Below are 24,611 nucleotides of genomic sequence, written 5' to 3'. Positions count from 1 at the left end.
GAAGTGTTCACAAACTCCCGGAAAACCATTTTGATAAGAGTACACAAAAAATGTCAGTTTATTTGTTTCAGCCACAGGATATCACAGAATCATTGCTCTAGATTGAGCTCAAAAAGCAAACATTCCAGAAGCTGAGGGATATCTGTGTTAATCTGTTACAGCAAACACCACCACAGGTGTTAGTTAGCTTCCCGATGCCAGGATGTTTGTGTTATCATCAACACTGCCTTGATGATAACACAAACTTTAAAGACTTTGCATACAGATTTAAGCTTTCAGGTTATTGTCACGGCCTGTACTTTTCCCCATTTTATTTCCCTGTAAAGTCATTGCTTACAAATCCACCTCACCCCAACTATACCAGCTTAGGATAACACTTTATGCATCTGATGAAGTGGACTGTGGTGCTCAGAACCTAATGCCATAATCCAGCTTTCCCCAACCTGGTGCTCTCCAGATGTGTTGAAGTTGTAGTCAAACACATCTGGAGAGCACCAGTTTAGGGAAGACTGCCATAATAAATTTGTTAGTCCTTGAGGCAGTGGAGGCTGTTGGCTCCGATGTCAGTGGGGCACTGAATTTGCTCCAGTTTTCAGTCAGAACCAGTCGGAACTCTAAAGGAGCTATCCAAGGAGCAAAGCATCTTGGATAGCTCCTTTAGAGTTCTGTCTGAAATCTGGAGAGGACTCATAGCCCCGCTGACATTGGAGTCACCAGCTTTCACTGCTTTGAGGGTGCAATCCTATACATGTTTAGACAGAAAAAAAGTCCTACAACTCCCAATATTCCCCAGCCAACCATGCTGGTAGTTGTAGGACTTTTTTTCTGAATCTTTATACACATACACACACACACACACACACACACACACGTCTTCTGGCACCTTTAAGATATAAGAGATTATTGTGGCAGGCACTGTCAGCCACTGCATCAGATACATGAAATATTATCCTCAGTTGGCAGACAAACTGTAAAGCCTGGGGCCACATGGCCATGAAATGCAAGAGGTACATATTTATTTATTATTTATTTATTGCATTTATATCCCGCCTTTTTTCCTCTTGCAAGGAACCCAAGACGGCTTACATTATCCTCCTCCTCTCCATTTTATCCTCACAACAACAACCCTGTGAGGTAGGTTAGGCTGAGAGTGTGTGGCTGGCCCAAAGTCACCCAGTGCGCTTCCATGGCCGAGTGGGGACTAGAACCCGGATCTCCCGGCTTCCAGTCCAACACTCTAGCCACTACACCACTCTCTCTCTCTCTCTCTCTCTCTCTCTATATATATATATATATATATATATATACACACACACACACACACACACATATGTCCTGTGGGTAGTGCCAGCTCTCCAAAACTGCCTCCAGGTCTCTGAAAAAGCTGTTGTCTGTACTTACCTGGAGTTACAGCCATGTGATATGCCAATCACTCTCTTCCCCAGGTACAGGTTGTTTTTTCTTTATGACCCAGAAAGGCCTTGATGTTTTATAAAATCATAGCAACCTGCAATTTACTGGTGCCTCAGTTCATGCATGCCATGCCATCAAAAATGTTGGTGCATAGACAAACTGCAAGGGGTGGGGAAAAGAAGAAGACATACAAATGGATCCAATCAAAGACATTTTTTTTTGCAGATAAATTAATTGAGCTCTTAATGCTTCTTGGAAACATTTGGGTTTAATCATTACCTTCTTTATAACCTCTGTACTTAAGTGGCTGCCGTTTCCCAGCACCCTGCTTTACAGACATGGGCATTCACTACTGAATGACTAGAAAAACGCCCCAGAAAAAGTGAAGGAAGACACAAGGGAAGGTGCCTTGATGATACACACACAACACCAAATACGGTAAGTGCCATTCTCACTTCCCTATAAAAAGACACGAGGACTTATTGGAATAATTATGAGTTTTGCCACTGTCTTCAGTAGTATACGAACTGTGCCGAAGACACCTAAGCTTGCACTCCAAGTAAATGTCTCCTAAGTGTTAAAAAGCAACACCAACCAGCATGAAACTTTGCGAGGGAAATCTGTCTGTGCAGCTGAAAGGGTCAATGAAAATCTAAGGCTATAGACCTATGCATGCATATTTGGAAGTAAGAATGATTAAACACAGTGGGATTTACTTCTGAGTAAACCTATATAGGGTTGGACTGCAAATTGTCTTCAAGAACGGTGTCTTAAACAATGACATCTCTTTTATTATTTATTAAAAATACTTTCCGTCTGATTTCCATCTGAGTAAACCTACATCAGATTAGACTCCAAATTGTCTTCAAGACCAGGATCTTGAACAATGACATCTCCTCTATTATTTATTTATTTAAAATATTTATAGTTTGTCTTTACAGGTAAAAGCCCAAGGCAGCTTCCAATAATCAACATAGAATACACGTAACAAACCCTTAAGCAAGCAACCATTCATAAGAACCAGTAATAACAGTAAAAACATCCACCCAGTAAAATACTAAATCCATTAAATAATTACAGCCAAAACCATCAGCAGCTCAATAATACCCACTTATGGAAACACCACAGAAAACAAACGAGTTTTAAGGCTTCTTTAAAAGGGGGCAAAATGGGGCCTAGTGTACCCCAGATCTCAATGTGTTCCACAAAAGTGGGCCACTGCTGAAATAGCCCTTTCGCTTGTACCCTCCAGCCTGGTAGTTCTCACAGGTGGGCACATCAGTAAGGCTTTGGCTGCTGATCTTAAAACTGCAGGCAGGCTGATATGGCTGAACGTGGATCCTCCAAGTAACTTGGTCCCAAACCGTTTAAATTTTTAAGGTGAAAACCAGCACTTTAAATTGGGCTCGGTTACAGATTGGCATCCACTTTGCAGGGGTTTATAGCCCTAATACTGTTCAGCTGTTGCAGTCTTGGTGTCGTATCATGCTTAAGAATGCAATTCCTTGTGTTCTTTCTATAGAACTACCGTAATATAGTAGCTTAGGGTGCAAACCTATGGGTTGCGCCCTTGATGATCATAAGCCCCCAAACTCAGAGGCTTACCATCATCTATGCAGGGTGGAAGGAGCAGTGGAGGTGATCTTTACCTCCCCATCCTCCCGCCCTGCATTTTCACTAGATGGGCTTTTTTGCCTGTCTAGCAAAAGTGTTTTGGAGGGGGAGGGAAGGAGACTGGAGAATCCCTAGGATAGCTCGTATCTTGGCCTCTCCAGTATCCTCCCCTCCCCGCCCTCCAAAATGGCCCCTCCTCCCCCTCTCCAGGGTCGTGTTCCCGACCTCAGAAAGGCAGCTGGCACAGTTCTTTCCATGTGGGCTGCAATGGGGGGTCAGATCTCAGATTTCCCCCTCCAAGGTCAGAGTGCTGTCTCCAACCTTGGATCTGGGAATCCTAAGTGTCCTATGACCCCACAGATGCTGGCTAGAGGCCATAAGATTGTCCCCCCCCAAAAAAGTGAGCAGTGAATCTGGGTGTCCCCATTTCAAATCTCGGCTCTGCCATGAACTCACTAGGTGACCTTAAAGAAGCTCCTATCACTCAGCCTTAGATCCTCTATCTGAAATATGGGGATAATAATCCTGCCCTCCTTTACAAGGTTGTCATAATGATTTCTGAGATAATGTGCTGAATTCTCCCTTTGATGCCAATTGAACTTTAAAGTGCTTAACTTTGGCTGAATAGCGCACACTATGAATATAGCAAATAGAGTCAGGCATAAATATTTACTGAGTTTCTAGCACGTTTGCTCTAGAGTATAGAAATGTCACTGTATTCTTCAACATATGGGATCATTTCAGTGCACAAACTGTTCTATAGTTCAGGGAAAGACAGATCCTTATGGCATCTACTTTATCTTTTTCTAGAACTTTGAGATCCACCAACTACAGCTTGGTGTGAAAAAAAAAATCCACTTAGAATTAAAGAATGTTGAGCCTAGGAATTTGTGTTGGGTACCAGAATTGAATGGAGCTCCTAGTCCTTCCATACAAAAATCCAGTTCTGGTCACCTCACACTTTTTCCATTTCATAATGTGTATTATTTAAGGCAGGGGGGAGTCACTTCTGTTGTTGCAATTAGGAGTGAGAAATACTTGCTGATCTTACTGCAAATCATCCAGAAATCTGCCAGTAGATCCCAGTCTATCTCATGCCCTCCCCCCGCTTTCTTCATTTAATGTTTGAGCCAATTCAGATGTAACATTCTTAATCTGATCTCACTGCCACATTTTTTTAAAAAGGTTCCCATTTAAACCTCACCATTAAGAAATACTACCTCAACTATAAAAGCTTTACAGCGCAATCCTATGCATGTTTAGACATTTAAAAATTCTTACAACTCTCAGTGTGCCCCAGCCAGCATGGCTGGCTGGAGAAAGCTAGGAGTTGTAGGACTTTTTCTTTCTAAACATGCATAGGATTTCACCCTTAATCACTGTCACCAAAATAGACATCTCTACCTAAAAGAAATGCAGTAACCAGGTTCCTATGGTGTAGGCATGGAAGTGATACCACCACTAGAGACAACCTTTCAAAACAACAACAAAAAATAAGATGTTTAGTAAGGGGAATTATTTACCAAAGGATATACTGAATTTAAAAGTAGTGTCTATTCAGACAATAATGTCTAATTTACTGAGTTTACTTTTAATTTTTTTTAATTTTAATGATAAGTTTATGAGCAAACCAAGTTATACATAATACATTTCTATGATCCTAAAATAATAAAGTGACATTAGACTTGTGATGAATATGAAAAGAAAGATGGTATATTTTCCAGTTTTCCACATAATTTCTGTTTCTCCTCTGAAAAAAAAAGTCCCGTCCCCCCCATGGCTTCAACATTTCTGGAAGTTTTATATCTCTAAGCAGGGATCATGCTAGGAAAGGATCACTACGAACGATCTTGGAAGCCAAGCAAACCCCTGGTTAATCTTAGAGTTGAGCTAAGATCTACAAATGTGACAGATGTCCAAGCAAAATGAAAGAACAGCTAGTGCCCAAATTCACAGGCGGTTATCTGTTCTAGAACAAAGAGTTCCACCCTTAAAGGCAGCTGAAAATAATTTTACATAGATAGACAGACAGTCAGTCAGTCAGTCTAAAGGACTGGGTAGCTGTGAGGCTAGATTCAGGAAGGGGCAGATATAAGGTTTCGCTCTGGGTAATGAAAAGAAACTTCAGGGAGGTTCCTTGTACTTGAATGAGTCAAAGCTTACTAGCTATAAATGGCAAGAGCAGTAGATAATCAGTAGAAGATAATTAGATACCAGTATGGAGGATAAGGCTATCAATGATTACTAGTCCTGATGACTATATGCTACCTCCACTATCAGAGGCAGTATACCTACTGTATGTACACCAGTTGCTGGGGAACATGGGTGGGAGGGTGCTGTTGCACTCAAGTCCTGCTTATGCGTTTCCTGTGAGCAGCTGGTTGGCCACTGTGTGAACGGAATGCTGGACTAGATGGACCCTTGGTCTGACCCAGCAGGGCTCTTCTGATGTTCTTATGTATATAAAACAAAGGTATCATGAGGGGTGCTCAGGTGATATCAACCCCCGTTGGCCTGTCTAGTGGGTGAGATTGCTTCAGGATTGAGCAATATCAGCCAAGGCTCTCGACTGGCCAGTTTAAAGGTACTCTCATTGGTTAGCTGACCGGACAGGTGACTTGGCAGAGACGTAGGCGTTTGCGTGTTTCTGTAATTACATGGGAGAAACTCCCTTTAATCTAATCGATACTGCTGCAACCATTTAGGACATTATGATGGTTGCTGGCAGCTTTCCATGCCTGTGGTTCTGCTGCTTCTTCTGGAACAGAATGGATTATTGAGCCAAGATACTCCCTCCAGTATCAGAGAGCGGGAGGGTGCTGTTGCACTCGTGTCCCTCTTGTGGGTTTCCCAGGGGCAGCTGATTGGCCACTGTGTGAACAGAATGCTGGACTGGATGGCCCCTTGGTCTCATCCAGCAGGGAGGGCTCTTCTGATGTTCTTATGTGTCAGGGAAATGCCAATGAAAATAGAAAGCACAGCCTCATATGTATGGAGCACTAGCACAACTGAGCTCCTCTAAAACAACCAGCCCTTCTGGTTGTAACATAGCCCCCTATTGGGTGGTTGGACATAGTTGTCCCAATCCAGCAAGGGTGACCTGCTTGTGCAAACGTATTTCTGACCACAAATCACTTGTCCACACGCAGAGGGATATCAGGTAAGTAGGGAAGACCTGTATGAAGTGAGCAGTGCAGTGATGCCCTCAGGGTGGGACTTTGGAGCAGATGCCAATGGCCCCGTATCCTGAAATACACATTACCATCTAAAGGGGAGTAGCATAAGGCCAGTAAGTCCACACTTTAAAAACTAGGGGAGGCAACCTGGTGTCCTCCATATGTTTTGGACTACAACTCCCATAATCCATGACCATTGGCCATGCTGGCTGGGGCTGATGGGAGTTGTAGTCTAAAACATCTCGAGCGTGCTCAGTCACCTGGTCTAAATGTACCTCACTGCACTACTGCTCAGGGGTGCTTGCCAAGGGCTTCTATCCTGCATGTACGCCATCATAGAGATGGTTTGATGCTATTTGTTTTGACAGCACTAATCGCCTGTTAGAAAAGGGGGCTGGGGAAGTATATATTCAGCCTTTTCCTCAAAACAGATGACAGCACTGTCAGAACTGACAGCCCCGCTGGAGGGAGGTGTATTTGTGCATGGGGAGGGTGTTTGCAATCCTCATTTTCAGCTCTGGGTCACAGCCGGTTGCAACATGAGAGCACCTCTGGTTTAGGACCAGCGAGTTCCACTTGCTGAATTTACTTATTTATTTTAAAAGATTTCTACACTGCCCTTCACTTTTATTTTATTAAATGTCAGGGTGGTTTACAAGAAAAATATAAAACAATGAAAAATGTCATAAAGTACAAATAGCAATTAAGGCAGTGTTTAAAAACATCTGAATGTTATCGCTGATGAGTTCCAAAGGAATAGTGTCATAGCCTTTAGCAAAAACAGTGAGTCCCATGGGCATTTAAAAAAAGACTAACAGATTTGTTGTGGCAAAAGCTTGTGGCACAGCCCACTGCATCAGATGATGATGATGATATTTATTTATACCCCGCCTTTTTCCCAGATGCATGAAATGTTCTCTGTTGGGATAACCAGCCATCCACACACACATGATTACAGCTAGAAATGGCTTGGTGGAGGAGGTGGGGGAAGAGATATTATTTTAAAAAGGCCACAATGCACATTACTATGCATAGCACATATGTAAATGAGATCCACTCCAAACAGTACAACGTCCAGTCAGAGTAGGTGTGATCCACTCCTAGCTGGTAATATATTGGTGAAGAAAGATTTAATAATATACATAAATACCTAAGGAGAGAAATAATTGCTTTCTGTTGTAAGCTGCTCACTCCCAGTTTCTATGAAGCCAGATAGCATCAAATGTGTACGTGACTTCCAACTCATCAGCTTCATGCCGGAGCCTTTGAAACTTTTTTTTTGCTGATGTTCAGCAACTCATGAATCTGTCACAGAATGTCCAGCAAAACTGAAATGCTCCCCTGCAGGTTTTTTTAGTGTTACCATTTTTAAATGTCTGGTGTGTGTTCATTTGTTCTTTTGCATAGACAGTCCAGTTTGGGCTACTGCTGATTAGGGATCTTAAGCATGATTTGTAGTATTTTTACTAACCAGTTCAAAGTGACCTCAGGGTAATTTCACCAAGGTTTTTTTCCCCTGGAACCATAATTTGACGGATAAACTAGTGGAGACTGGTGGCTCTGATTTCAGTGGGGCTGTGAATCCATTCTGGGTTTCAGTCAGAACCAGCCAGAACTCTAAAGGAGCTACTCAAAATGGTGAAACCTGCAGGTTCAGCACTTTGGATAGCTCCTTTAGAGTTCTGGCTGAAACCCAGGATGGATTTACAGCCCCACCAAAATCAGCCCCACCAGCCTCCACTGGAATAAACATTCTGGTTTGTATTCATAGCCCAGTGACAGAGCACTTGCTTTGAATACAGAGTGTCCCGGGCAGCACTTGGCATGGCTGGGCAAATGCTAATACTCACAGGCTCCAGAGGAGCCCACAAATACTGATGCAAGTTGCCAACATCCCTTTTTATTTTTTTAAACATTTTTACTAGGATGGCAGACACACTGCAAAGCGAAACACTGGCCAAGGCTGCAGCTGCCCACTGCCTCCATTTCCCCAGAAGCCCCCTGGGCCCTGGAACATCATGGCCCAGAGGAATTATGGGGAAAAGAAGATGGCAGGCGACTGCAGCCTCGGCTGGCGTTTTGCAATCCTTCCTGCCATTACTCTGCATGGGAGGACATTTTTACTCAGTTTCAAAGCTTTTGTGAATTATTGCTGAAATTGGAGGGGGGCACATTTTGTAGAGGGGTGTTGTTGTTTTTTAGTGTGAACACTCCCCCCATCCAATTTTCACTCAGTCTTACATCACAAAGGAATTATTTTTCTTCATACAGTTCAGAGAAGCTTACCTGGGATTACCAAATGCGGTCTTCCACCTATCGACTGATACCTCGTTAGTTTAACTATGTAACAGCATTACTAGCCCAAGACATTTTTCTGCCTGAGGCAAAGAACCAGAAGGCACCCCTCCCACATTTCCATGTATATATGCCAATAAGCTTGGCAGATGAATTTTGCTTCAACACTGGGAATAGGATATTGTCTTCCACGGCACCTGAGGGCAGCAGGCAAACACAGGGGGGCACAGAGCAGGCCATGTGACACACACCTTTGTCTTCCAACACTCAGTATCTGCTGCCTGAAGTGGCAGCTTCACCCTGCCTAATGGTAGGGTCGGCCCTATGTAACAGCACCATGTGTCCTCATTTACGGTTTTGAAAACTGAAGACAGAAAAATAAATAGGGGTTTAAAACATTGTATATAGATAAATGTCTTAATGATATAATCGTAATTAACTTTGTGCTGTTTGCAGAGTTTGTTAATATCAGCGGGTTTAACAGCATCAAGTAAGTGAAATGGATGAAGGAAGCATAAGACACAGAAAACCAAGTTCAGACCAAGACCAAGGACTTGATGAACAGTCTGGCAAGATGAGCAAGAAATCTAAATCCATGAATCTACAAAAAGAGGCAAGACTATTCCAATGTATTATCTTTAACAATTTAATTTTGTAATACTTTTAACTTTATGGCTCAAACACTGTGTAAATGGTTTGCGTATAAACTACTTTTTTCTTGGTCGCTACTTTGCAAGTCATAATTCCTGTTTTAGCTGTTTAAGGTGCAATCCTATACATGTTTAGACAGAAAAAAATCCTGGCTGGGGAATGCTGGGAGTTGTAGGGCTTTTTTCTGCCTAAACATGCATAGGATTGTGCCCTTAGCAGATAATATTGTAATGTGCTTGCCCCCTTCTCCAATCCGTGAGAAGTTCTGGGGGCAGTACTTACATGGCTTTGATTCAATTTGGAAGGAGAGATCACAACAGACTTTTACTTTAGCCTTAAGGTGTTTCTATAATATTTGGGTTTATTTATAAAAATACAAGTTGAGCACAGGTGGAGGCAGTCAGCATAGCATTACTACAAGGAGCAATTCCATTGCCCCATACAGATCCCCAGGCAGAGACCACCCCTAGGTGCTCTTTGCCTTCTAGAGCTCAAAGCTAATGCTCTCAGGCTGTCTCTGTCTGTTTTAAAAAGGTTTCTAATGTTCTTTCTTCATGCACACAGGCCTTAGTTGGCTCTTCTCAGTTGTGGAGGGTGGGGAGAGGGTGAATAATCTTTGCCAAAATGGCACTTACCTTAACAGAGGTGTCTCCAGATACTTCCTAGCCCAGCCTTCCCTAACTTGCTGGAATACAACTCCCATTATCCCCAGCCAGCAAGGGATGATGATAGTTGTAGTCCAACACATCTGGGGGGCAAGAGGATAAGGAAGGCTGCCCTAGCCATTTTGGGCTATTTACCTGTAATTCTTGCCATGTGTACACTGTATGCTGCAGCTTGGCTTGCCACGAGGAGGGGCTCCAAATGACCAGCCAGCAAGTGGCAGGTAATGCAGGTATCAGGGCAGCAGAAATGAACTCCCTTTTATTCCTGCAGTCATAATAGTGCTATGATTTGAGTCTAAAATGCAAAACTGCACATGCTTAGAGTATTATGGGCAAACATTTTTGTTGCTGTTGTTTTAACATACCGGGAATGTAGAAGCAGTTGTAGAACATGGAATGGGTGTTGGGGAGAAGAGGAGAAAGCTTCACAACTGAAGTAATACACATGGCCATCTAACGCCCACCCACCAAGACCATTAACTGCAGGGCCTAAAATTACCTGGCTGCACCACTGTGTCCAAGCATGCAAGCAGTAGCAAGAGTGAGGAGATAGCATGGCATCCTCCAGTTGCCTTGTGCTCTCCCTCTTGGAGGTTGTGTGGATTCATCTTAGAGCAAAAGGCAAGCAAATGGGCAGTGGTGACAAATGAGGAGGAGGGCGTGCCCAGAGGAGGGGTGTGCGCTGCAGGTATATTGACCCTTCTCCCAATAATCTGAAGTTACCTCTACTTGGTGTGCTTACAGTCACATCCTTAAACACATTCTCACTCCTGCTAGGAGGCGTGAACACACTAGATACATGCCATTTTGTAAAAACAGCCAATTATCAAGCTAGCAGGCCCAGTTTTAATGCTCCAAACAGGCAAGCAAAGTGCCCTGTCGTGTTAGTACCTGAGTTAATTAGTAGAGTGCCGGTTGCTAAATGTGGAGATAATCACGAAGCCCAGTGAAGCTTCCGTTCCGTGGAATGTTTGGTTAATGTTTGCATTGCAGCTCAAGTCGTTACTGGTATTACCTTACCTGTTAATAGCGATACACAGCTAAGCACAAGGACCCTTTTTGTGTTCTCATCACCCCCACTGGCTAGGCTTAAAATTAGTGCTGCAAGCCATTTACTTGGCACTGAACAGAAAGAAACCGTCATGTTAAGTACACAGCATTTATTACTGTACATTCCTTCCCTGTGTACAAAAGTTGCTTGGCCTTGCCAAGCCCCAAGTAACAACATCTTCCACTCGAATAGCAGGTTGAGGTAAAAAAAAAAAAAATATCAGAAGCAGAAGAAAGTTATTGATTTGAAAGCAGGTTTGCCAAACGTCTCTTTGACTCTGAGAATCCAGATTAAAGCTCCATTTTGGTCCAGTAGGAGCACCTTCCTTAGAAGGAAAGGCTAAAGTCAGCCTTGTGAACTTCTGGAGTCATTTGGTTAAGATGAAAAGGACCCCAAGGGCCCCCTGGATTATTGTAACACGCTCAATCTAGGAGTACCTTTGGGCTTGGTCCAGAAATTGTGGCTGGTGCAGAATACAACAGTGAAACTGTTAACTAGGGCCTCCTTCTAACAGCAAGCTACACCCATAAAAACGTAAGAAGAGCCCTGCTGGATCAGACCAAGGGCCTGTCTAGTCCAGCATTCTGTTCACACAGTGGCCAACCAGCTGCCCATGGAAAACCCACAAGCAGGACATGAGTGCAACAGCACCCTCCCACCCATGTTCCCCAGCAACTGGTCTCACTGAAAGAACTGCACTGGCTGCCAATAAGCTACTGGGCCAAGTTCAAGGTGTGGTTTTTATCATATAAAGCCCTACACAACGCGGGACCAAGTCACCTCACCCCTTATGTCCCTGCCCCGTCTCTGCAATCATCAGAGGGAGCACTTCTGAGGGGTGCCCACGCTCAGGAGCACTTGCAGTGCTGCAGCACCCACCCACCCCCTGGAACGCTCCTCCACCTTTCGTTAGACACCCACCGTTCCGACATTCAGACATCTTAAAACTCAGCCAGCTATGGTTTGTTGCGCATAGTAGAGTGTACGGTTTTGTCGCTGATTAATTCGTATTGTTGTGCTTTTGTTATTACATACGTCGTTGCGTTTTTGTCATTGTATTTTATGTTCACCGCTCTGATACCTTTGTGGAAGGCAGCATAAAATTTGATGCATCCTCATCTAACCTAACATCCTGTTTCCAACTGTGTCTGGCCAGATGCCTCTGGGAAGCCCACAGTAGGGCATGAAGCCCTCTGTCGCTGCTTGACTCTCAGCAGCTGCTATTCAGGCCCCAAACGTGTTACTTTAAAGACATCACTCACAGAGACATCGTTTTTCTTTTGTACTTTCCTTTACTGGGTCACTATTTGGCAATATAAATGGCAGGTGTGGACTTCTTGATCTGGACTGCAGTGGGGGGGAATGTTAAAGCCCCTCCCACACTAGTTGTCATCACGTTTCCTTTTGCCCCTGCTGTAAAGCTTCAAAAGCCAAATCAAAACACAGACAAGAGACTTCAGTTCTAAGGCTTTTAATCCACTTAATTCAATGGGTCATTCAGATGCTAATTGTCAGTGACCCACAGTCTACAAAGGAAATGCCTTCAAGGAGTTCAAAGGAAAACTACAGAAGTTGCCCACCATTTGAGGAACAGGCGAGCTTGCTGTCCTAACTTAAGGGGTGTGTGTGATCTGCCTGTATCTTGAGGACTCTAAGTGCAGCTGTTCCCGCTGGGCCAGTCAGGCAGATCGCCTAAACTCCACCCCTGCCATTTCTCTCTTGTCTCTGCATCTGCGTCTAGCGTCTAAGAATTCAGGCTCTACCAGCCCCCCTTCTCCCTGTTCGCTGTCTCTCACAGGGATGGGTGAAGAGGGACCCTCTCCATCCAGCTGTGCCTTTGAAGCTTGAGGAGTAGGCCTATCTATCTCTGTCCAGACGTGGGAAATTTTGTCCCCCACGTTTTGTGGTACCTCTTCAGACTCTGAGCTACTCTGCCAATTGCTGTGCTCAGGGGCAACCCTGACACTAGTGTCCCTATCTGGACTGGGGCCCCTTACTCTAGAATAGAAAGTAATGTGTACTTGGGGTTGTAATCAATCAAATCAGTGCCTTCTGCTCCTGTAATAGGTACAAAGTTTGTACACCCCAGTAACTGGAACGCAGGATGAAAAACAATAGGTCTGTCCTCCAAGGTTGGCTGCAGTAGGATACAATGACCTGGACTAGGGAATTGTTCATCTGTTACTGTGAATGATACTGCAGGACAGTTCTCATGTTTTTAACTTTCATGACAAATGGTCTTCTGAAGGACAGCAGAGCCTAGTTATATAGCATATCACTTCCTCTTGCAGTTCATCTTTTCCATTTACAAGAGGCTGGCAACTTCCTAAGATCTACAGATTTGTTCTTCAGGGACATGAGTTCCTATTAAGAAAGGTGACAGCTGTTGTGTAAAGTTGTCTTTCCTCAATAAAACTGGTCACCTGTCTGCATGAACTTCCTAGTCTAATCTCTGTCTACCCCCCCCCCCCGGCCTTTTCTTCATGAGGTTTTTAACCCACCACTTTACCAAGTGTCTTAAACTTGGGGCCTGATCCAGCCAGGACCAACACTAAACAGATTCCAAGGTACCAGTATGACTCAAGTCCACTTGTGTGAAAGAACGATATAGTTTATTGACAGAAAATGGATGCCGATAATAAAAGCAAAGAAAAGCTTACTCACATCCCTCAATTGGTTCATCACAATCCCCTCAATTGGTGTTGCTCTCGTTCCCTTGATGCAACAGGCATCGTCCCAGGGCTGTTTTCCTGAGCAGGTGGCGCGCCTCCCCCTCTCAGGTGAGAACAGGTAGCAGAGCAATCTGCCCAGGAGAGTCAAAGACTGTCACAAAACACACGCACACACCTCCCTCCCTTCACTAAGGAGGAGAAAGCAGGAGCTTAATTTCTTGCAAGAAAGACAGTTTCTCACAGCAGAAACATTCCTATCAGCAAGAAAGGTATGAACTTTGCAAGACAGCTACTGTGCATTACCCAACTTTTGTTCATAGCAAAAAGTGCTGTTCTTCGCTACCCAGCTATTAAATAAACTCTAACTTCATAACAGTTGCCAACTGTTCTACCAAGTAAGTATACATATGCTGCTAGACACTGCATAGGACTCTGTGTAAGTTCACACCTGACTCCTTGCCATTCTTCCAAAACCAAATCCAATACACCGAGGCTTCTGCTTCTGGATTCTTTGTGGGATTAAGATTGGCTCCTTTACACGTGTTTTTTTCTGGGGGGTTTCTTTCTCTGCCTTTCCATATGCTCCATTACACAACCACCAGGTCATACTGTGGTGTAGCAGAACTGCACAAATACACTAGGGTTTCATGCTGCCATTCACAGAAATGCCAGACTTTCATCATAAAAAAAACACAACACACCGCTATAATGGTTGCAAAGCATGGGAGAGACCCTGGAGGAGGATGACGTCGTGCAAAGCATCCTCAAACTACCATGAATGTGGAATCAAGAGCACGCAATAAATGCCTTGTGTAGAAAGGCTCACACATGTTCGTTTTATGTTGCATATAAAATATTGAGACAGGTGTGAGGAACCTATGTTCCTCCAGATTTTTTGGATTACAACTCCCATCATCACTGCCCATTGGCCATGCTGGCTGGGGCTGATGTTAGTGGGAGTCCAACAACATCTGGAGGACCACCAGCTCCCCATCCCTAAATTAGAATAACCAAACCTCTCTTAAATTCACTTACCTCCATTTTCTTTTCTAGGTGGGTCTGATCAGTGGAATTTGTGTCATTGTCGGGACTGTGATAGGTTCTGGGATCTTTATTTCTCCGAAGTCGGTACTGGCTAACGTTGGAGCGGTCGGCCCTTGCTTAATCATCTGGGCAGCCTGTGGAATGCTTGCAACATTAGGTAATCCATCTCTGGTGGTTCTATCTTGTTTAATTACAAAAACCTTGTTATGCCCTATTTCATCTAGCCCTGTTATGACTGATTAGCATTTTGACCTTTGCTTCAAAGTTAGCATATTCAATACAGCAGAACAAATAAGAGAAAAACTGCTCACCTCACCAAACATTTATGCTACTTTTTGCTTTGTTCCCCTGGCTTCTGGTTCTTTGCTGCAAATCATCAAATGACAAGAAACCAAGGAGTGTATGTGTATGCTTGTGTACATAGTGGTTAGATTGTCAGGTTAGGATTGGGAAGACCTGGATTCAAATCGCCACTCAACCATGAAGCTCTTTAGGTGACCTTGACCTTTTCTACACAAGGCTGTTAATTGGCTGTTAAAGTGCTGTATCTACTTTCAGTTTCATCGCAGAATTGAGATTCGAACACTAGAGCGTTTCCTGTCCTCCTTTTCTGCTACATACTCTGTAGGTGACATTGTGGTGTAGAGGAATAGTGCAAATACACAAGTGAAAAAAGTGTTTTCTTTCACTTTTACAGTTAAGTGCCGCATTTTCCCTGCTCTAAAAAAACTTGCTGAAAGTGCTCTTTAGATACAGAAGCGAAACTGGAGGGTCATTTAAAGAACCTGCAAACAACTGTATGCTGAGGCCATCAGAGGGAGAAGAAACAGCAGCCCCTCCCGTGTGCTAAGATCCAGTTCCACAACTTGCTGAATCACTGCCTGTCATGCAGATCCAAAGGGCTTTGGAGAACAGAAAGTCAAGATAGTTTAAACATAACTGAAAGCAAGTGTTGTTCCAATTCCAAAATCTTTTTTACTGTTAAAGCAATGTTTCACAGACTGAGGCAGCAGATTATCCAAGGAGGCAGGTAGAGCTAGGGTGAAGGAAGGCAGATGGTCTGGGAATAACTTCTGTGGATGTGCATGACTGAATAGATCAGAAGTAGATGTGTGAAAAGAAGATAATTGGGGGACTGGGCTGAAAGCCCTGCAAGTAAATTGTGCTCCATGTCATTTGGAAGCATAATATCTCTGCTAGGTATATGAAGCTAAATCATCCTGCTGTGTATACGAAGCTCATTATCTCTTTTCTCTGCTGCCTTGGGAGGGCTTTGCCCTGAAAAACACCATAAAAATTTATTTATTTATTTATTTATTAAATAAATAAATTTTATTTAATAAAGACACCATAAAAATTTATTTATTTGTTTGTTTGTTTATAACCTTTCTTGTCTGCCTTTCAGGGCAGAAGCCCTCCCAAGGTGGCTCACAGCAATAAAATACATGAAACAGTTAAAACATTAAAAGCCGTAAAACATAAACCTAGCGATAAAAGCAACAATAAAAGCTGACAATAAAACTGACAATAGGGGTACATGCCAACTTCTGCACCTAGGAAAAAGGAACAAAATGCACAGTTACAAGATGGGGGATACGTGGCTCAACAACACTACAAGCAAGAAGGATCCTGGAATTGTTGTCGATCACAAGCTGAAAATGAGCCAACAATGTGATGTGGCTGCAAAAAAGGCCAATGCTATTTTGGGTTGCATTAATAGAAGCGTAGCTTCCAAATCCTGGGAAGTACTAGTTCTCCTCTACTCAGCACTGGTTAGGCCTCATCTGGAGTACTGTGTCCAGTTCTGGGCACCGCACTTTAAGAAGGATGCAGACAAGCTGGAGAGGGTTCAGAGGAGGGCAACAAAGATGATCAGGGGACTGGAAACAAAGCCCTATGAGGAGAGACTGAAAGAACTGGGCATGTTTAGCCTTGAGAAGAGAAGACTTGAGGGGAGATATGATAGCTCTCTTCAAGTACTTGAAAGGTTGTCACAGACAGGAAGGCCAGGATCTCTTCTTGATCATCCCAGAATGCAGGACACGGAATAATGGGCTCAAGTGACAGGAGGCCAGATTCCGGCTGAACATCAGGAAAAACTTTCTGACTGTTAGAGCAATCCGACAATGGAACCAATGACCTAGGGAGGTGATGGGCTCTCCCACACTGGAGGCATTCAAGATGAGGCTGGACAGCCATCTGTCAGGGATGTGCTGACTTGGATTCCTGCACTGAGCAGGGGGTTGGACTTGATGGTCTTGTAGGCCCCTTCCAACCCTACTATTCTATGATCCTATGATTCTAAGAGCAAAAACAGCAACAGCAATCATATCAAGAGAAGGCCATGGTAAAATAATACATTTTAAAGGCCTTCTTAAAAGCCTGCAATGACGGAGTATGGTGGATCTGCGATGGCAACTTGTTCCAAAGGTGTGGGGCCACTGAAGACAAGGCCCTCTCACATATGGTTGCTCACCTAACTGCTCTCACAGGTGGGCAGATGAGAAGGGCCTCTCTTTCTGATCTTAAAGTGTGGGCAGGCTGATATGGGTGAAGGTGGTCCTTCAAGTAACTTGGTCCCAAACTGTTTAAGGCTTTAAAGGTCAAAACCAGCTCCTTAAATTGGGCTCGGAAACACACCGGTAACCAGTGCAGCTGGTGCAGTATAGGCATTATGTGATCAAATCACCTCGACCCCACCAATACTCAGGCAGCCGCATTCTGCACCAGCTGAAGTTTCTATTGTTAAATAAATAAATAAATAAATAAATAAGGAAGGATAAAACAGGAGGGGGGAAGAACTGTGTGAGCCACTCTGACACCCTTGGAAGGAAGGACAAAATATAAATAAAAATGTAATAACATAGAGACGTGAGACTTGACCATAAAAATCACTTCTCACTGCCCTTTATAAGGTAGCGAACCCCCTGAGCTCCAGAGCACCCACTGACAAACAGTGATGTTATGGACACTGTCCAATAGGCACACGTGATAGCAGCACAACCGCAGTATTCATAAATGGAATAGATGTGCTGGTAGGGGAGAAAATAGCATTTCCACAGCAACTCAGAATGGTAGTGCAGGTGAACAGGATTTCCTGATAACAGAAGCACTAGGTGAGAGAGATGTTGGCTGGCTGCATACCCCACAACAAAATTAACACTTAATTGGAAACTGAGCCATTGTAGGTGGGTGAGTTGCCAGGGACCCATAGAATCTGGTGTGCCTTACAAGTAAAGCCCCACACAAGCCATATTGAACTAGAGATTGGTGGCAGCAGCCATGGCAGCGATAGCACAGAAGTCTTTTTTTAAAAACTCTACTTCTTTCCACAGGGGCGCTATGTTTTGCTGAACTTGGCACAATGATAACAAAATCAGGAGGCGAATATCCATATCTTATGGAAGCCTTTGGCCCAATACCTGCATATTTGTTTTCTTGGTCCAGTCTAATAGTCATCAAGCCCAGTTCCTTCGCCATCATTTGCCTCAGCTTTGCCGAGTACGTGTCAGCTCCATTTTATCCAGGATGCGACCCTCCTGTACCTGTCATCAAGTGCCTGGCAACAGCAGCCATCGGTGAGTATCCTGTCTTTGGTTAGGAAAACAAGTTAGCTTGTTGCTTGGAAGAGTTTGTTAGGGTGCAATCCTATGGACTGTGCTCTCGCTGCTTGGAAGTCCCCGAACTCTGAGGCTTCTGAGATTCCTATGTCCTACCAGGCTGAAACTGGCAGGGTGGAAGGGAGGTGATCTTCACCTCCCTGTCCTCAGATCTCCTTTATTTTCACTAGACGGGCTTTTCAGTGCATCTAGCAAGGGTGCTTTGGAGGGGGACGGAAGGAGGCTGGAGGCAGCTCAGGATAAATTGTATCCTAGCCTCTCCAGTCTTCTCTCCTCCCCACCCACCGGAACACCCCCTTTCCCCCTCTCTGAAGTCAATTTTCCGACCTTGGAGAGGCAGTCAGCACTTTTCTCTCCACGTTGACTGCAAAAGGCTAGGGGCAGATCTCCAACTCCCCCTTCTGAGGTCAGAGTGCTGTCTCTGACTTTGGAAGAGATTTTCCGAGCCATTCTATGGTCCCTGGAACACTCACCCAAGGACCATAGCATTGTTCTCTTAGTAATTAAGAAGCACCAGTGTCTGGGGATGACTGCAAAATATGCAGGTGGGTTACCTGCTTTGTGCACTTGGAGGCACAGGAATATAGAAAGCTACCACCTGCTGGGTCAGTTTATTTATCAACTAGTTCAGTATTGTCTATTCCATTGGCCCTGCTGGCTGGGAATGATAGGAGTTGTAGTCCAACACATCTGGAGGGCACCAGGTTGGAGGAGGCTGGTCTGCTATGACTGGCAGGAAAAGAAAAATGGGAAGGTACCAATTGCAGGAAAGAAAAGGAGGAGACCTCTAGGCATGCAGAAGTATATTTATTCAGCCCAGCAAATACACAAATCCAAATGATATAGTATTTTAATATATATAGCATGATAATTTACAAAGTATTGTAATGCATGAGTGAAAAATGAAAGGCCACTTAGATAACTGATATCAGTGGCATTGATTATAAGGAATGCAATGGAACTATCACACTTAATTCTATGACCTCCATATAATACTTGCAAAAGGATTCTGGCCACAAATTTCCAGGATCCCAGGTGAGCCTTTCACACCACCCCCTACCCCAATCTCTTTAAATAGAGATGTCCAGAATTGAAGCTGGGAGCTTCTGCATGCAAAGGCATTGAACTGTGATCCCTTTCCAGGTGTACTAAAAATGCTAAGCGTGCAATCCTGTGCATGTTTAGGCAGAAAAACGTCCTTCACCTCCCAGCATGCCCCAGCCAGCCATGCTTCTAGGCACCATGCTCCAATCCAGAGCAGCTAGCACAAGCTGCTTCTGTCTGCACAGCCCCAGGCCGAGATCACGCATCAGCCTTTCATGCTGGTTTTGAGAATCCACATCAGTATGCACCTGGGAACGATAAGTCTGATTGTCTTTGGTAAGAAGAAAAGATGGAAGAAGCAGTGGGAAAACATGGGAGGATTGCAAATGGAAGCTGACAATGTCTGGACACACACCTGTAAAATTCCACAAATGAGGCAGGGTCATTGCACAATAAAAGCCTTGTTTGAAAGAAACCCCATTTTTGAAATCAGGAAAATGTTAGTTCATTCATTAGTTCTAATGCATCTCTGTTCTTTCCCTTCTCTTAGTGGTCATTACTCTCGTGAATTCGCTCAGCGTGAAATTGGCAAGCTACGTTCAGAATTTTTTCACTGCTGCTAAGATGGTGATTGTTGTAATTATCATTATAAGTGGCATTGTTCTCCTAGCTAAAGGTATGTTCTGTCTTCATTACAGATTCTCTCTCTCTCTCTCTCTGTATTTAGTATAACAGCTGTTCCTGTAAAGACTGGATTTTGAGTTTGGTGGGGTTGCTTTCTTTTGGGGCATGTTTGTTGATATTTTTAATACCACCTTTCTTGTAAATAAATTAAAAGTGCTTCATATGGTACATTAACCATAACACACTTTTAAAAAATCACATTTTATTCCAATGTGTTTTAAAATCCAGCATAAAATAACTGGAAATCACCACATTAAAACTACTACAACAACAAGATTAGACTGTATTTAAAGAATGTATAACTCACTTTTCAGCATGCTAAAGTCCAAGGTGGTTAACCACAAAAATTAAGTTATCTAATCATAATAAAACAGTAAAACAGCAATAAATGCAGTAACAGCAAGAATCAAAACAAAGCATCAATAAAATCAGAAGAGTCAATGAGCCCAATACATCATTTAATTAAAAGCCTGTAAGGATAGGAATATTTTTACCTCGGGCTTTCCTACATGAGGCTTTTAACCCAGCAACTTACTGAGGCCTCTGCTTCCAGGTTCTTTGAGGATAAAGAACTGATCCTCTATAAATTTTGTTCCTTTTTTGCCTTTCTGTATGTTACATTACATAACCTCTAGGTGGTGCTGTGGTATAGCAGAATTGTCCAACTACTCTAGGGTTTCATTCTGCCATTCTTGGATATTCCAGACTTTCCCTGATTTTAAAAAAAGAAGAAGCTAAAATGATTACAAAGAATGGGAGAGGCCCTGGAGGAGGAGGACATTGGGTAAAGCACCTGCTAACGACTGTGAATGAAGAATCATGAGTGTACAATAAATGCCTCATGTAGAAAGGCTCCTGGTGCCTAAAAGTCAATAGGGTAGGTGCAAACCAAGTACCTCTGAGGGGTGCGTTCCATAAACTGGGGTGTCACCACTGAAAAGGCCCTGTCTTTGGTCACCCACCCAGTTAAGTTCAGAAGGCAGAGCCTCCGATGAAGATTCTGCAAGGGATAAGGTGAAAGCCTTCCTTTAAAATAACTGTGTATGAAAACTACAGCATTGTTATCAACAGAGTCAGACAGTATTACTTTTTTTACACACGGGGGTTTGTGTCTTTGGCATGTGGTGGCACTGTCAGGGCAGGAGTTTAGGGTAGAAGTCTAGGGCCCCACCCAGCAGAATGAGCAGGAGGGTCCCCAAATAGAGCATGGCTGGCTTACCACATTTTGAAGGAAGTGACATAATACACATTGCTGTCTAAAGAGTCCCTGGTTCCTGTACATTTGAAGTAAGTGAAACAATATACATTACAATCAAATCAATCATTATTTAATAACGGGCCATAGGGCATTCACATGTACAAAGCAACTAGACCAAATTAGGGCAAATATAGCATGACATCAAAATCCAAAATGGTTAAAACTAAAATAGGTTCACAATACATTATTTAAAATTCGTTTAAATTCATTTCAAATAAACTGCTTCCATATTAAAATGGATAATTATAATCTGAGAGTTAAGACAGCTAAAAGATCATTAAAACAAGGCGTCAACTGCGTTACCAAATATAAATTTTGCACGGATTCTCGATGCTACCAAAGCAAAGAAAGAGACCTTGTGAGTTACAGTGAAACCTATATCAGACAAAAGATAAAAAAATCTTCTCTGGAACAGTGTTACTGTAGAGGCAAGACAAAATAGAACCCAGAAATTTAGACCTTGGTTCAGAAAATAAAGGGCAGGATGGCAAATAATGTGGCAGATCTTAATATACATTACCATCTAAAGCAGTCTTCCCCAGCCTAGTTCCCTCCAGATATTTTGAACTACTAGATATTTTGGACTACCTGATTTTGTCCACGCTAGCTAGGGCTGGCTGGCATTGGTCCAAATCATCTGGAGGGCAACAGATTAAGGAAGGCTAATTTAAAGGAGGGGTGCATAACATCGTTACGTCCAGAGCCTAAGGGCGCAATCCCTATGAATGTTTAGACAGAAAAAAGTCCCACAACTCCCAGAGTTCCCAAGCCAGTTATTCTGTCTAAACAGGCATAGGATTGCACCCTAAATTACTTAAGTGCACCACTGTTGGCATGTGTGGCTACTGCAAAGGCCCGTTTAATTTTATGCCACTGTGAAAAATCAGTGAACTGAAATATAGAGATGTTCCTGAAGAATAAGAGTCTCGTGTGGCACAGAGTGGTAGGTGGCAGTATTGCAACCGAAACTCTCACCACGACCTGAGTTCGATCCCAGCGGAAGCTGGGTCCCAGGTAGCCGGCTCAGGTCGACTCAGCTCTCCATCCTTCCGAGGTCGGTAAAATGAGTACCCAGTTGCTGGGGGAAAGGTAGTCACTACTGGGGAAGGCAATGGCAAACCACCCCGCTATAGTCTGCTATGAAAATGCCAGCGCAAGCGGCGTCCCTCTAGGAGTCAGTTATGACTCGGTGCTTGCACAGGAGGAACCTTTCCTTTTTTTCCCCTTTCCTGAAGAATAACCTCATAGATGGTTTCCTGTGGGCAGTTGGTTGGCCACTGTGTGAACACAACACTGGCCTAGATGGACCCTTGGTCTGATCCAGCATGGCTCTTATGTTCTTAGGAGTGCCAGGCATGCACAACAAAATGGCAATCTTTAGGACATTGCAAACATACTGAGATCACTGTTTACAGACAATTATAGCACTGATATAAAAAAATATATATGAGTCATGTGGCATCTGAAAGACTAACATATTTATTATGGTGAAGTTTCCATGGACTAAGATCCCAGTTCATCAGGTGCACAAAGTATTAATATAGTTTTTGTTTGTTTTGCAGGAAATACACAGAACTTTACAAATTCGTTTGATGGTCCCCCGCTTTCTGTGGGCGCTATCAGTCTGGCATTTTATAATGGACTCTGGGCATATGATGGATGGTAACATGTTTTTATTACTGTCGTTTGCAGTTAAAGTATAACAGTTTATACCCGATTTTAATCTCTTAAGAACCACAGCTACCAATACAGGGAAAACAACTGATCTTAAGGAAACCAATGTCCTGTCCACCTTTGCAGGGGAGGGCTAAGCACATTCTTCAGTTACGGAACTCAAAGCCACAAGATGTGGTGATGGCTACTAGTTTAGATGGCTTTAAAAAGAGATTAACAGGTTACTACACTAGTTCAACCCCTGGTCTGATCCAGCAGGGCTCTTATTTTGTCCTTAAGGCACATATTTCTGTAGAATCCGAAGAAGCATCTTTCTCAGCCTCTGCAATCAGGGCTGGCTTCAGGGTTTGTTTGTTTTTGGTTTTCTTCACACAGAACTTTTATCCTGCAATTGAGATTGCTCCTTCATGGAAGTTTGCAGGCTCTTTACATGACACTGTGTCCCTCCAGGGCATCTCCTGCACTAAATGCCCTTTGTTCCGTTTTTAAATAGATTGCAGATAATGAGCTATCAAATTACCCCCTTGTGTTCCGCTTGAGCTCCCTCTGTGAAAAGAGAAAAAGCGGGAAGAAGAGGAACAAGATCAGAAGAGGAACAAGATCAATGAAAGTTAATGGAAGACTCAGATACAGAAGAAGGGAGAAAGGGGAGGGGAAAAGGAAGCGGGTGAAAAAGAGAGTAGTTGTGATCCTGCATTTAAAACAGAAGCAGAAAGCTCCGTTTTAAATGCAGGATTTTAGGCTGGTGTAGGGATGCCCTTTTGCAAGATGCCCTCAGAGTGCCCTTCCTCCTCCTCCTCCTCCCAGTTGCTGCTGCCCATATGCTTGTCCTGTCCCTGTGGTCCCAATCCTTACCACTGCCTAGAGGGAGAGGCTGCTCCTCCATCTCCTTGCTCTTGTCACTTCTCAGATGCTTGGGGACAGCAGGTGCACAGGCAGTGACTGCAAGGAGGAGGAGCGGGAGGGGCTGTAGCTCAGTGGAACAGCACCTGCTTTGCAGGCAGAAGGCCCCAAGTTCCATTCCTGGCTTCTCCAGGTGAAGCTGGGAAGGAATCCTGCATGAAATCCCAGAGAGCCACTGCTGCCAGTCAGTGTCAACAACATTGGGCTAGACTGACCAATGGTCTGATTTAGTATAAGACAACTTCCTACGTTGCTGTGGTCTGGTAGTTGGCAGTGGGGCCCCTGCTGGTTTGTGGGCCTTTGCATATGCCCAGTGATGCCAACCCCTCATGCTAGCCCTGGCTGCAATACACTCTGTGGGAATGTACTAAGATCAGAAGCCCCAAACTCAGAGGCTTCTGATCATCCAGTGCAGGGTGGGAGGAGCATCTTCTCCTCCCTGCTCTCCCACCCTGCATTTTTTGCTGGATGGGCTTTTTTTTTTTTTTGCCTGTCTAGCGATGGTGCTTCAAAGGGGGAGGGAAGGAAGCTGCGGAGGCCATAGGAAAGCTTGTATCCTGGTCTCTCTGGTCTCCTCCCCTCCCCAACCACCAAAATGCCCCCTTTCCCCCTCTCTCCAAGGTCACTTTTCCGACCTCAGAGTGTTACAAAGACTGTGTTCTATCCCTGGTAGACTCATCCAATTTGTTTACAAAGAACGAGAGGACGCAGAGATCTGGTCTAACACCATTTTATTCTGCAGAATAAGGCAACCTTTGGGGTTAGTGCACCAACAAAGATGGCAACCAAGTAATGTAATCCAGAGGCTTATATACAGAAAGTCTTTGGGGGCTGTCTTACGCCTGCT

The 24,611-nt window shown here is 43.8% G+C and overlaps 1 protein-coding gene across 1 annotated transcript in view; it reads left to right on the top strand.

The window, feature by feature from the left end:
- SLC7A9 (solute carrier family 7 member 9) overlaps nucleotides 1-24,611 on the top strand; it is a 53,601-nt gene that overhangs the window by 8,870 nt on the left and 20,120 nt on the right. Inside the window, exons 2-7 of the mRNA XM_084813099.1 lie at nucleotides 1,718-1,851; nucleotides 8,955-9,111; nucleotides 14,591-14,738; nucleotides 17,917-18,159; nucleotides 19,796-19,921; nucleotides 22,750-22,849. Of these exons, the coding sequence (XP_084669225.1) occupies nucleotides 8,998-9,111; nucleotides 14,591-14,738; nucleotides 17,917-18,159; nucleotides 19,796-19,921; nucleotides 22,750-22,849 (731 nt within the window). The 5' untranslated portion in view covers nucleotides 1,718-1,851; nucleotides 8,955-8,997. The remainder of the gene's footprint in view (nucleotides 1-1,717; nucleotides 1,852-8,954; nucleotides 9,112-14,590; nucleotides 14,739-17,916; nucleotides 18,160-19,795; nucleotides 19,922-22,749; nucleotides 22,850-24,611) is intronic.

Source organism: Heloderma suspectum, chromosome 8, assembly GCF_057233095.1.
Source record: "Heloderma suspectum isolate Gila_16-S chromosome 8, 16-S_ref, whole genome shotgun sequence".
Taxonomy (NCBI): domain Eukaryota; kingdom Metazoa; phylum Chordata; class Lepidosauria; order Squamata; family Helodermatidae; genus Heloderma; species Heloderma suspectum.
This window is presented reverse-complemented; position numbering and strand designations above follow the sequence as displayed.